General features: G+C 41.0%; 1 protein-coding gene across 2 annotated transcripts in view; it reads left to right on the top strand.

The window, feature by feature from the left end:
* stxbp1a (syntaxin binding protein 1a) overlaps positions 1 to 13,286 on the top strand; it is a 37,009-nt gene extending 23,723 nt beyond the window's left edge. Inside the window, exons 12-20 of one of the 2 annotated variants that reach the window (XM_030435114.1) lie at positions 12 to 77; positions 163 to 243; positions 502 to 640; positions 1,497 to 1,606; positions 1,837 to 1,938; positions 2,360 to 2,445; positions 4,382 to 4,536; positions 5,884 to 6,041; positions 11,518 to 13,286. In XM_030435114.1, the coding sequence (XP_030290974.1) occupies positions 12 to 77; positions 163 to 243; positions 502 to 640; positions 1,497 to 1,606; positions 1,837 to 1,938; positions 2,360 to 2,445; positions 4,382 to 4,536; positions 5,884 to 5,993 (849 nt within the window). In that variant the 3' untranslated portion in view covers positions 5,994 to 6,041; positions 11,518 to 13,286. The remainder of the gene's footprint in view (positions 1 to 11; positions 78 to 162; positions 244 to 501; positions 641 to 1,496; positions 1,607 to 1,836; positions 1,939 to 2,359; positions 2,446 to 4,381; positions 4,537 to 5,883; positions 6,042 to 11,517) is intronic. The other variant, XM_030435115.1, reaches the window with a different exon arrangement.
* The last annotated feature ends 1,157 nt before the right edge of the window (positions 13,287 to 14,443 follow it).

The following is a 14,443-nucleotide window of genomic DNA, read 5'->3' as shown; positions in this document are numbered from 1 at the left end:
TGTTTCAACAGACCACAATGAGGGATCTGTCCCAGATGCTGAAGAAAATGCCTCAGTACCAGAAGGAGCTCAGCAAGGTGTGTGTGTTTATATGAGTTTGTGTGATTTTTCCTGTGTGTGTTCATGTGTATGCTGACTCCCTGTGTGTTCTTTGTTTTTCAGTACTCCACTCATCTGCAGCTGGCTGAGGACTGTATGAAGCACTACCAGGGAACAGTGGACAAGCTGTGCCGCGTCGAACAGGTGAGAGGGCGGGGCGAGAGGCAAGAGGGGATAAAGTGGGCTGAGAGTAAAGAAACAAGAAGAGTTGATCGGAATGGAAACATGAGAGGAAATGAGAGAAAAGAGATTAAATAGGAGAATAGTGCTGGAGGAGGAAATCACAGATCAATTACACACTGATTTCATAAACCTTCTGTCATTACAAATGAAATGCTTTCGCAAACACTTGAAATGTGTATTCAAGGCTGTCAAATGACAAACCCGTATTCTCTGTTCCAGGATCTGGCTATGGGCACAGACGCTGAGGGAGAGAAGATCAAAGACCCCATGAGGGCCATCGTTCCCATCCTGCTGGACGCCAACGTCAGCACATATGACAAGATCCGCATCATCCTGCTCTACATTTTCCTCAAGAATGGTAAGGAGAAAACTACAGGTGACATGAAGTAATACAATTTAAACTTGTGTAAAATATGTGTCCCCGTCAAATAATAATTTTTGGTTTTAGTTATTTTAATAGATTTCTTGTTTAAATTACTTTTACCTAATAGTTCACCACACAGTTGTTATCTGAAACATGAACAATATTATAATCTAAATTATAAATAGCTTTGAAATAACAAAAAAACACAATCACTGAAGTACAGTCCATCGCTCATTAAAGACATAATATGTACATTTTTGCATTAAAATGTCCAAAAGCTATTCAACCTTTGTTATAGATAGATTCTTTTTCTCGAGGTTGTGCTCTTATATTAACCACATTTTTCCAAATCAACCAAACACTCAAACCCAGAAAATATGTAATTGAATAAACTGGGAAACCAGAGATGATACGTCAGAGGGTGAGGAAGGCAGTCAGCAAACGTGAACATGAGTAATACTCTGAAACATTACATTTTCCTCGTACATTTCTGCGTGAAGATTTTCATCGAAAATGAATGAGTTGTTTTGATACAGAGACCCCTAGTTGCAGAAATGACATTTTGTATGTTTGATATTTACTTGGAAGAGTAAAGAAGTTAATTTGTACAGCTTGAATAGAGCCTTAATAATCCAGCTGTCCAGCATAAATCTGCCAACATGATGTTTAACAGGATACAGATGGAGAAAATACGCCTTGATACATCACCTGACATTTCTACACAGCTATTGAATTTATATAATATAGAGTTTTAATAAAATGGTGTTGTTTTGTACTCAAGTTATAAACCAGGAATTCCCCTCCATCCCAGAACATATTTTCTTTTTTTTTTTTTTTTAAATGTGTCCAGGCATTACGGAGGAGAACCTGAACAAGCTGATCCAGCACGCCCAGATCCCCCCTGAGGACAGTGAGATCATCACCAACATGGCTCACCTGGGCGTCCCCATCATCACAGACGTAAGATCCTGTCTGGATGAAGCTTCTGTTGTCTGCTCTCCATCACCTGGTTCCCTGTGATGCCCTCTGAGTCTTTACTCCTCTACTTCCTATTCGTCTCCTCTCCTCCTCGTTTATCTCGTGTCAGGACCAAACAGTGTGAACGACTAATATGAGAGACATTCAGGTGATTCTGATCATGTTTTCTTTTTTCTCTCGCTCGCCTCCTCGACTCCTCTGTCCCTCATTAGTCCACCCTCCGCAGAGGAAAGAAGCTGGACAGGAAGGAGCGCGTGAGCGAGCAGACCTATCAGCTCTCCCGCTGGACACCACTGGTGAAGGACATCATGGAGGTGTGTTTGATTTGTCATACTTGCTGTTGTTTAAGACCAGGAGGGCTTTATTTAACCTGCTTAGCTCAGCAGCCATTTTGGAGATTTTTTATTTAAAAAAAACAGCTTCACTGTGATTTTTTTTTTTAATTAAGCAAACCTAAATTTGGGATTAAATTCCACAAATTTAGCAGAATTATTTACTTTACATCTGACGTACACCCACGAACCACATCTGTTTTTTACAGCCTGGTTGTTAGCAACTATATTTAGCCCCTTATTTGTGCAAAGCCAATTCTCCAATGGACCTCCATGTTGGAGCCACGCATTGGTTGCTAAGAGACATGACGCAACAGTGAAGCCCCTATTGAAGTGTGTTTGTGTCTGTGTGTGCGTTTAGTGCTGACAAAGATCTGCTTTTGTCTTCTCGTTCCCCCTGCAGGACACTATTGATGATAAGCTGGACACCAAGCACTACCCCTACATCTCCACCCGCTCCTCCGCCTCCTTCAGCACCACTGCAGTCAGGTAGATACAAACAATCACGCTAGTAAACGCCTTTTTAAATTAGGGATCCAGAGCTGATGGTATTAGATCAATAGTCATTTTTGGAAGGGAAATGAGTCGAACGGATCAATACTTGAGAGGAATGGCGAGCAGGGAGGTGATGCTGATGACTGGCAGGTTAGTGAGCCGAACACAGACCTCAGAGCTGAGGATCGGAGGCGTTAACCAACTCTTGTATGTATTTTAATGAGGCAGAATCATAAAGGAGAACGCTGGGTATGTATTTAGGTTTTGCAGTCATGACATGAAAATCAGTTAGTAAGTAAAGTCAAAGAGTCAAAAAGCTGTTTTCAGTCACTGTGGACACGTCTACCTGCTTCTCACCATCACTGGAAACTCTGCCAAAATGTAAGCAAGCTGACCTGAATGCGGGTCATCAATATTTTCCAACTCCACTTACGTGTGTGTGTGTGTGTGTGTGTGTGTGATGACGCCACTTTCAGCCCCACTAATCCTTACACTCCAGTGTGCGTGCAAGCTGCTGGTGTGTATTGATTCAGTATCCAATCCTCTCCTGTTACAAACTGATCTGCCTCATTTGCTGTCCCTCCCCCGCACTCACACACACACACACACACACACACACACACACACACACACACACACACAATGCACTTAGGATCACATCAGGATACATGTCGGTTAGTCAGGGAAAAGCAACAAACATGCAGATGGTTTTTATTTCCCAAATTAAAGCGGCTGCCATCAATATATTTTATGATGACAATGCATTAAATGACAAATGATTGCGTGGAATATGAAAGGGTGTATTTCCTTCACCTCTACAGAGCTTTATAGCGTCTTACTGCTCACTGTTTGGTTCACCCTCACTGACTGTGATTATAAGCAGCGACACGCAGCAGTTTTCAGTGAAGAAAGCTCTGATAGTGCACAGTGCACTGCCAAACACCTACTAGACAAAGTTATTGACTAGTTGGCAGAGGATTTAGCTCCTAAAGAGACAGAAACTTTTCTAAAACCAGAGAGGAGACACCTGGAACAGAGCTAAGAGAAGAGAGAGTAATGTACCCACTCCAATAAATGATGATATTGCTTACATAACTGCTGAATGTGTAAACGCACATCTTATTGAGTTCGTGGCTTGTTTTTGCTGCCCCCAAGTGGCCCAAACATCAGATATTGCAGGTTTAAGCACATTTGAGTGCAGTAACTCACACATCTCATGTAAAGATATGTCTTTACTTTATTTTGCCTTAACCAATTTTCTTTAATCCTTTCATACTGGATAAAAAAAACACATGAACTGAATTAATTAAATGATATACTCATGACTGTATCACATAAACCAAATCATACTTAACAAAATGTTGGAGGTCCAACATAAGAATAAGAAATGTTGCATTCATTTCTTTATTGCAGAAATATTGCTAAAAATCACACATGCTTTTTAAATTATGATATCAACACAAACATTTAAAAAGTGTGAAATCTATGTACAGTACCACCTGTCTTTTATGAGCTTTTTATCACTGTGCCTTTTACTTCCTCAACTTTTATCAAGGTTCAGCTGTAGCGTCTTTTCAGGAGTCAGTCAGGAGCAGCCTGTGTGTAGCCCGAAAAGAAACTGACCTAACCCAAATTCAGGGTGAAAACTTAACATGAGAAGCATTTTTTAGCATTTTCATTGTTTCAAGTTATTGTCTCATTTATATCAGCTGGACAATAAGATGAAGTGAGTTTCAATCGTTAGTTTAAAATGTGGACAAACGTAAGCCATCATGTCACTGCCATTGGATAAACAATAATTTCACATCAAATTCACAACATGGTGAAAGCAGGGAAAGGTCAAATAAACTAGGATGCCGTGATAAGGGGGGAAAAGGACGAGCAATAAAACTGTAATAACGTGACCCTGTTTTCCTTCCTGCTCCGGCAGTGCTCGGTACGGCCACTGGCACAAGAACAAGACACCTGGAGAGTACCGCACCGGGCCGCGTGTCATAGTCTTCATCATCGGCGGCGTGTCCTTCAGCGAGATGCGCTGCGCCTATGAGGTCACACAGGCCAATGGGAAGTGGGAGGCCATCATTGGTGAGTAGCGTGACAGGAGGCGCCGCTGAGCGCAGGCCGAGAGAATGAAGTAGTTCATATGTGCAGTCTACTCAAAGATACACCCACTGCTCCGGGAGTTTAACTTTTCACCTTCAGGCCACTGTGACATCACTGCTCTGCGTGGTCAGAGGTGAAACGCTGCTCTTCAGCCGCAGAGTGGACGTGTCTCTAAGTGGACCATGTTTTATAGAAAGTCTGTAAACTTACAAGAGCGATGTCTTTATTCAGGGGGCCACATCCTTTGACTCATTTTCAGAGGACTGTGCGAGGTTGGAATAGCAGGTTCAAGTTCAGTCTGACCTCCAGGTGACACAGAAGGACGCAGCTCACGAACGGGGACACAGCTTAAATTACAAAAATAGATGGGACAAGAAACACGGAGGGAGCTACTGGAAGTGAAGTGAACGGACAGAGTAACGCTGAGCTGAAGTGCAAATTCAGTCCATAAAAAGGAAGACGTTCTTCCAAGCATGGGGTGGAATGAACTGACCTGCTTTGATAGTTTTTTAAGAATTGCTCTCTGGGATTACGTTGCACTTAAGTGAGTAGAAAGAAAATTATAAGGGAGATCAGTTTGTTCTCTACAAAAATTATTGAATGATGACGATCACAGAAAAAAAGAATATTTTTACAAACTAGATTTAATAGAAATAAATAATAGCTGTAAGAATCAGTACGGATTAAATGAGGGTTGATATTTATTTAAACATCTATAATGAATATGTATAATCCCTTTAATAAAAAATGACACATCAGCAAGTTAAATATTTGCAAACAGGACCCACCTACAGCACAGCTCCCGCAGGACAGCGTCATTTCCTCTCTGACTTCCACGCAGCCGCATCATGACAGCAGTACGTCGTCGGCCTAGCAGCAGATAGCCGTTACAACCTGCCTACTGTGTGCAATGTCTTCTGTTAATATAGCCCTTTATGTTATGCCCCTCTGTACTGTTTATTTGACGTGTCACAGCTTCGCCAGCCAGTCTGTGTTATAGGTGGAAAGTGTCTTGTTAGTTTCTGTCGTGCTCTGCTTCAGCTGTTGTCTTTAAAAACAACTGTTGTCTTTGAATTGCAGCAACGCCATGTCTTTTTCTGTCTTTTTTCTGTGTGCCTCCAACCTTTGTGTGTTTGTGCAACATGGCGAGTGTGTGTACTGTCAGTGGATGAATGTGTCTCTCTCTGTGTGTGTGTGTGTGTGTGTGTGTGGGCGCTGTGCGACAGGTTGCTTGTCTTTTTTTAACCCTTTTGTTTCTGGAGAGAGTGGGGGAGGGGGCGAGGCATGTGCTGAGAGACGAGTGGTGAAGCCACCTCTGTTCCTCCACAGGTTCCACCCACATGCTCACCCCCACCAAATTCTTATCGGACCTGCAGCACCCCGACTTCCGAGAGTCCACTAGGGTGTCCTTTGAGGACGCAGAGACCTCAGCCGAGTGAGGCAGAGACAGATTGGGAGGGAGGGAGAGAGAAATCACACTGAAAAAAGTAAAGGCAGCCGCACAAAGAAGCCCTTTCTGAACCTTCACAGCACAAGGGCTTCCTCATTCCTCCTTCTTCTTCTTTGATCACCCAGTTACTGTTCCACCCTCCTCCTCCCCGTGTCCCTCAGGGATGGGCAACCCCGACCTCTCCTCACTGCATGGACCGCTCCTTTGGGCTCCAGACTGTGTTTACTGAGAGTTAGCCAATCAGAGTGGGAGTCCTGCTTTCCAATCAGGTGCAGCCTGCCTGCTGTCCCTACATAGGGGCTGAATCCAAATGTCCGAACTTCACGCCACTTTCAGACAAAGTCCAAATCCACCAGTCATCCAGTCCGCGTGGACTTTCTGCAGACCTCTAGAGAGAACGGGTTGGGTTCATACTTCAGACTTTGCTGATTGAACTGCCCACAATTCGTGCAATAGGAATGTGGCGCAATGGCTGCATTCCATATCACATACTTTTCTTTATTCATTTATTTGTGTAGAAGCAATCGATGTGGACATGCTACTGTTAAAACATGGAGCCTTGGGTTAGCCTTGTTTTTTGGCATACCACATTTGACATACTAAGTATTGGGACATACTGAAGCTTTTTCTGGTATATAAAGTATTATGTAGTGTGACTATTGGAATGCAGCACACGATTTTTTAAATTGCTGATTCAGTAAGATCAAAGCTCCATTAATGTATAAAACATGGACGTACGGTGAAACATTATTTGCATCGATGGAAGAGGAAATAAGTTGACCCTAAGACGCATCAAATAAATAGTGTGTGTAAGGCTCATCAGAGGCGTATGTAGTCTCGCATGATGATGCTTGTCACAGTGCCTATGGCTGAAGTACGACCTTGAGTCCGCCCATTTGGATACAGCCCAAGTGAAGTCTGTGCTAAAGAGCGGCCATGTCTGAGGGGGTCGTGACCCCATCCCTGCTGCCTCGTCCCATCATCTCAGCTGGGTGGATTAAATCGCCCCTCGACAGCCACCCAAAGGCCCTTTGAGCCTGTTGAACATTCCAGATTTAATCTACCCCCCGAGATCCATCTTTGTCACTTTTTACTGTGGTATTATTTTTTCTAGTTAACCCTTCGCAAAGACAATCACCTTGATTTGTTTCTTTCAGGACAGGTCCTTGAGTTGGATTTCAAAGAAGGATTCTCTCCTTTACTCCTTGTGTTTTTTTGTTCTTTTGACTCCCAGTCTTCTGACTCCGTCCATGTCACCTTCTCTTGGCCCACCATCACATGCTCACATGGCTCATGGCTCGTCCGCAGAGGGTGCCTGTTATTAGCAACAGATGATCTTTATCATGACAAAACTTTCGGGGCGTCGGCACACAGGGCAATTTTCGAGGGCAACGTAGATGTGAAACCGTCACGTAAGAATAATCTGTTCTAAGGAATTCAGTTCAGTTGCCCTGAAAAAGTTGCTCTTTGTATCACAGCCTCTTTGACGCCTCTCTGCTGACACAGAGTCTGGGAATGTAGCAATGTTCCACCTGATATGCTTTAGCAACCTTATTAAAAGTCAAGATGCCGCACACATGAAAATGCTGCCACTAATCCCCCCTCCCCTCTCCCCTAATGTAGAGACTCTTCATTTCCTCTAAACTCATCATTAACACCAGTCCTGGCTCCAGGTCAATATTCAAACAAGCAGTGATAGATCAGTAATTGGAGTGAGGCTCATTATAAGCGAGCCATTTAAGTGATAGCTTTTGCACAGTGTAAGATTCACAGCAATTTATTTGAAATACCTGCAAGAATTTGGCAAGTTTAAAAGATTTGTTTGAAGCGAATCCCCCAAAATGTGGTTGTTATATACGCACCCCGATGTTATATAGACAGTAAGTTTTGTTGTCAACAAATCATTTGTGAAGCTTCACAGCAGAGCAGTGTTGCAGCATTCTGCTAAACAACAGATTTAGACGGGGACTTAAAGAAATAATAAAACAGGTCCTTACAGCTTGTCCAGTGTAATCCAAGTCTCTGGAAGCCCAGAGATCCCAAGTTGATTTGAAAAGGCTTTATTTATACTTTAGACAAGGTGCTTAGCTACAGTGAAAATTTAGTTTTTAAAGAAGGGGTTTAAATAATGTCTTTTTAAATCAAATTGGGATCTCAAGGATTCAGGAGACCGTGCAACTCAAGCCGCATAATTCAAGTTTCCAAAAGCCCCAGGATCCCAAATTGATTTGAAAAGACTTTATCTTCACTGTAGCTAAGCTAAAGGAATTAGCATGCACCCTATCTGAAGTGGGTGCATGAGCACAACTGTGTGTCAAGGGTGTAGATAAAGCCTGTTCAAATGAATTCTCTGGGCTTTAAGAGATTATACCTGATGAGCTGTATAGAGCCACATAATTCAGTTGTTTAAGAGAAGGCTGCAACGATGTTTTGCCGTTTGGGGCACCTGAAATGTTTTTTGGACAACAAATTTCAACACACACCTTCCATCCACATGGGAGTGAGTAGCTAATAACAATAATAATAATAATAACCGCATTTTTTCTTTTCCTTTAAGCAAATCTTTACTGAACCAATCAGTTCTTTCTTGGACTGAATTTTATCATAGATTTTGAGAAATCCTGCTAACAAACAAACAAACAAACAAACATATGGGAACATTCACAACATTATCTCTTTGGTGGAGTAAATAAATGATAAGTATTTGCATAAATACCCATAATCACCTCATTGCTTGTTTCTGTAATTTATCAGGAAGGGTACTTTTGAACACACGTCCCCAACTAAAGCTGGACTGTCAACCCTTAAAAGACAGACTACTGTAGTCCTGGGCATCCATCTCCTTCCTAACTAATCTGCTAAAGCAATATCGTTTACGAACCAACTTTTGGTTTTATGGTTTTCTCAGTAAGCAGCTCTCACCATTAGCAGTATGGCTGCTCCGCGCATACTGCTGCATTCAACACTTCCTGAGCAAAATGGCCATCACTTACTAAAACAAATCTTTGTTTTTTATGCCGTTTTCTTTTGTCTGAACCTAGAAATGTATTATCATTAAGTGGCGTTGGAGAGCAACGCCACAGAGTTGTGTTTCTGGGGCAAAAAGTCCCACGAAGCTGTGTGTTTGGGGAACAGCAGAGAAGCAGGCGAAGCCAGTCCGATGTTGACCCCCGTGACCCGCACTTAACCCCACACGACCCCCGACACCTACAACACCCACCATCATAACGACCCAACTCGAGATGGGCTTGCCTCTTTCTCTTCTGGTTTTACCAAGAGTTACCTCCACGTCCTGTTCTGAGCCCTCATGGGATCAAGTTTAGTTTGACTGCAGGTGAATGTCTATGAGGTAAACCAGCTAATCAAACCAGACTGGAGGAAACACGCAGCTTTGCAACAGAAACAAACCATCGTAGCTCAAAAACTGTTGATGATGTTGAACAGGTGTGCGGAGTAAATCAAACAGTTTGTTTGTCCCTGGATGATTAAGGATGAAGATGACACTAATCCATCTTTAAAAAAGTGGAAATGAAGAAACAAACGGTTGCCAAAAACTGGCAAAATGTTTGCTTTACTCCAGTCCAACACCTTTCAAGTTTTACAATGTCTGAAATGTGTCTTCAGCTGTCACAGTAGTTCATCCCTGGGTAACTTTTCACATAGGTTTCACATTTTTGTTCACTTTTATAGATGATAACGTGAATTCTGTTCTGGGATTTCATCACATGTAGAGAAGATCGGCGACCACTTTTAGCATACAGATTCATGAGAGTTGAGGTGCCATCGCTGGTCTGTGTGGTCCTATATTATTCAGCTGCATGTGATTTAACACAGCTTTATGGGTTTGCATCAGGCTGTATATTTGTAGAGTGAAGGACTCAAAGAGGACTCAGAGGTAGAAGAAGTGTATATGGTCCATTTCACAATAACACAATTATAATTTTAGACAAAAAGAAATAGAATGAAATGAAAATCCTGAAGTTTTCACAAGTGATGTTTTCAAGCCTGTCCAGTGAATCCTCCACAAGTCATACTCCTCGCTTGGAGGATTTTCCTACTTTGAGATCAGAAGAAAGAGTGAATGTAAATATTATTGTCTCAAACAAGATCCAAAGTTCACCAAAATGATGTAGTTTAAGAAAATTCGAAATCATTGATATTTTTGCAGATTTTTACCATGAGAAACTATCGTATGAGAGAGTCGAACTGCAGCAGTAAGATAAATATATTCAAAATCCAAAGTATCCTTTTAAAAGTAAGTACATGATAGAAAAACATTCAGGTTGGAAATATTTGAAGCACATAAACCTGTGACTTAGGACAGTAAACGCAGTAGGTGATGTAAGGGGGGAAACGGGGAATGTCATCTCCATTTTTAGCAAAATTACCAAAATACATTCCCCTTGTTAAGCTAGTCTTCCTGACTCATTGATCCTTTATCTAGTGAAGATTTTTGTACGTTTTTGCGAGTCTGTGGCCTCAAACATGACTTGATTAATCGTAGCCTTACTGTGTCTATAGTGCTCGAAAAACACATTTGTAATTGTCTTTTTCTGTCTCTCTTCTGTCAGTTTTGTCTCGGATCTATAGTATTATCTAAAACAGTGGTTCTCAAACTTTAACTGCAGGGCCGTCCTTTTGTAGATACAAATATTTTCGAAAAACTAAATAAGGTAAAAAAAAAAAAAAAAACTTAAAAGTGGACCATAAAAATGACATTTGGAAAACTTCGTTCTGAAGCAAATTTTTTGGAGACACAGCACACTGTGGTCTCTTCTTTACCCACCGTTGTACTGGTGGAGCCGAGGAAGAGCTATGGCCCGTCATGTTTTCTTGTCTTTGTCTTGATAATTGACGTGTTTAGTGTAGATTCATTGTCAGCTTTACCTGAGTGTCCTGTCACAACTCGTCCAGTGCAGAACCATGCTTTTTTCGTTTGGCCTCTTTGAACCCCCCCTGTTAAAAACTCTGGGGTACTCCTAGGTGGAGCACCACCCACTTTGGGAGCCACTGTTCTGAACTATATATTATAAATACTCAGTTCTATACAATGTAGTGTCACCTTCATGATCATACAGACACTCTGCTGCTTATAATATTCTCAGAATATTCCTAAAATATGCATTAATTCATTTAGGAAATACAGCCTTAGATGAAGCCGTCTCTGTCTGTCACAAAATATTTTGGGGGAAACATTCTTACAGATAGAGCTGTTCCTACAGGGTTAGGGTAAGTATTATGTTGAGTTAGGGCTGAGGAGATACACGATTCATTTGAACCTGCTGGCTAACTTATTATGATTTCAACACTTTGGGTTGCTCACTGTTTCTAGCTTTGCTTTCATCATTATGTGAGATAGCGCCCATCTACAGTAGGCAATCATAGCAAGAGCTGAAAACACATTTTTCACCTGTTTCTCTCCAAACGTGCAGATCTAACGCTGTGTATGTGTGTGTTTGTGTGTGTGTGTGTGTGTGTGTGTGTGTGTGTTTTACTCCTGTGCGTGTCTCCAGGATCGACCAACATCTTCACCCCCACCACCCTGCTGGAGCAGCTCAAGGCCATGAACAAACCAGACGAGGAAGTGACAAGCTAAAATCCTCCGATCACGTCTCTCTCCTCTTTACCTTGTCCCTGCCTCCCCCTGTCTTTCCCGCCCTCCCTACCTCCGTATCCCCCCCCCCCCCCCACAAATCCTACATTAACTGTGTATGCATCTTGCTTGAGAAGAGAAAAAAAAGACATCTTAGATGATAAAAAAAAAATATATATGTTGTATCAAAGAATAAAGTTGTTGCAAGTATTCTCATGTTTTACAATGGATGCAACTAAATGAGCTTATTTAAAAAAAAAGGTTTAAATATCAGAACAGAAGGCCATTTAAAACTGAAAGTACCAAAATGTAATATTGTATGCTATGAAACCTGCTAGAACGTGTAAAAGGTAGACATTTTCTCTCGTTTGATCCTTTGGGTTTTCCTCCTTGGTGTGAGTTTTATTGGAAGCAGGGGGAGGAGGGATGCGCAGTTCGAGAGGTTGATGTTGTAACATATGTCATATCAGTCAACATGCAATATATATAAATAAATCTATTCGTCAGAGAGGAGTCCCCCCCACCCCCAGCCCATTTGAGATGTTCGTATTCAGTAGCATGCTTGGACTGTTAATGTGTTTGTATATCCAGTGTGGATGTTCTGGGAGCAGCAGAGTTAGCATTTAGCTTTTTTTCTGGACATGTTGAGCTTGAATACTCCACTGAAAGCGTTTGTTCTGCGCGTCGAATATTACTGTGAAAGGTTCATCTGTAAACACAGTGGCCAGATTATTAGGCACACCTTATACAAACAATTGCAAGTGACAATGCCCATGAGGTATTTGATACTCAGAACACACATTTTCAGCGAGGCATCGGTTTAGTGGACATTCGAAAGAGAACGAGCTCTGTAAAAAAAAAAGTCAGAACCATCCCTCCTCCGGCTGCCGAGACTGTAAAGTATTTACTTGCCACAAACTTTTCCTTTCTCCGGAGAAACTTCACGTTTTAATGTCGAAAAGGCCGTTGCTTGCTGATATTTAATGAATAATCTTAAAAAGGGCCAGTTGTATTTCAGTATTGTATCCTGTCAGAATAAGTCTTATCTTTGGTTAGTAATGATGTTTAATTGGGCCATGCACTGAGTAGTGTTGTGTATCTGCCATATGTTGCTGTTTTAGCGTCTCACTGTTGACTGGTGAATATTTCTGACTGTGAAGTAGTGATACTTTTCCTTTCTAAATGCCAATGTGAAGCCGCCGTGTCCGTGATGTTTAGCTGTAGCTGTTAGTCGTCAACCGGGAAAAAGAACTGATATATATTTTCTTTGTCTGTTTCCTCCTCTGGTGCAATGTAAAACCCTTCAATGGTGAATGGCTTTGCAACAAAATCCCTTAAACTCCCCCTTTTCACTTTTATTTCCTCCCTCCCTTCCCCCTTTCCTGGCCAAACAAGTTGTATATTGCACTATAACGCGTTTTCTGTGATGCAAACGCTTGACTTTGTGTTTATTTTTTTTTTCTATTATGATTTGCTGTTGTATAGGGTTCACTCTGTCAAATCAATTGATTTATATCAAAATTATTTATCAGAGAAAAAATAACGATGATACATTAGTCCGTCCTCAAACTGTTTAACTTATTGGGATTGTATGTTTGCGAGTGTTGAAGCACAAACAATACTTCCACGTGTACCTAATATGTACTAAGGCTGTCTAATAAATTGGCTTCCATTATGTTAAAGGCTCAACTCTTCTGTTTTGAGTTATATCTTTCTTTTTTGTAGTTTTTTTTATCAACTTCATTTCATTCAATCAGTTGTTAATTTCCATCTTTATTTGGCTTCTTAGGGACACCTTAAAAGATTCCCTGCAAAATATTTCAAGACCTACAGTTCGACAAACAGCGGTACAAAAGTAAAAAAGGATTAGAGGTTAACAAAAACAGAATTCATGTAAAAAATTTCCACAGGTCTATGGTCTTGGGGATTTCTACTTAACATGATGCATAATTCCATCTGCAAAAATAGTCGTATTCCTCTGTTCTGTCTTTATATAAACATAGGTACAGGCCTACTGAAGGCCTTTGGTGTGTGAATATTGGCTCCACATAAAGCTGCTCAGTTACAGTAGACTTAGTTGCCCAGCTCATACGGTTCCACTAACAAGCTTATGATAAAATACTGTACAAAACTTCATTACAAAAATCCACAATTAAAAATGTGCAGTGTTTACATACAAAGTGACTAACAACATAGAAGCAGACTAATCTTGAGGGTATCCAGCATCTCAGAATCCCTGATGACCACACGTCATTATATTTTAGAGATAAATTATGATATTGACCATTTATAAATAAATCCGCGGTGGTCTCTTAAATGACCGTCTAAAACGTACTCAGTCACAGCAGGTGCTATGAGTGAGTGCATTTGATTTGTAGTGCAGTATGCAACTGTAACAACAGGAAAATATAGTTCCTACTAATGAAACTAAAATAACACTGAAATCCTGAACGTACCTTTAGACTTACAAACTACAAAAGATTAAGAATAAAACAAATCTGCATGATCAATAAGCACAGTCACATTATCAATAAATAGCTCATGAGAACTCAATACAGCTGCTGTATTAAGACAGCTGTAACTTCATATGTCCAGTGAAGAAGAAACTTATTTCTATACTCCATCTGTTCGAAAATCAAAAACATCATGATCAACATCATGATCAACGACATTTTTATCAAACTGATCTACAGTCCTTCAACATTTTAGAAGGTTTGTCATTTCAATGTATGCCAGCACATCTTTTGAAACAATATTATGCCTGTTAAAGAAACAAATTCACGTATGGCCACCTGAGACATAACTGTTGCCAAGAAATGATTACAATTCATCAAAAAAAAGGCAGC

The sequence above is a fragment of the Sparus aurata genome, chromosome 12, assembly GCF_900880675.1.
Source record: "Sparus aurata chromosome 12, fSpaAur1.1, whole genome shotgun sequence".
Taxonomy (NCBI): domain Eukaryota; kingdom Metazoa; phylum Chordata; class Actinopteri; order Spariformes; family Sparidae; genus Sparus; species Sparus aurata.
Note: the sequence above shows the minus strand (reverse complement) of the source record. Positions and strands in the feature narration are given on the sequence as shown.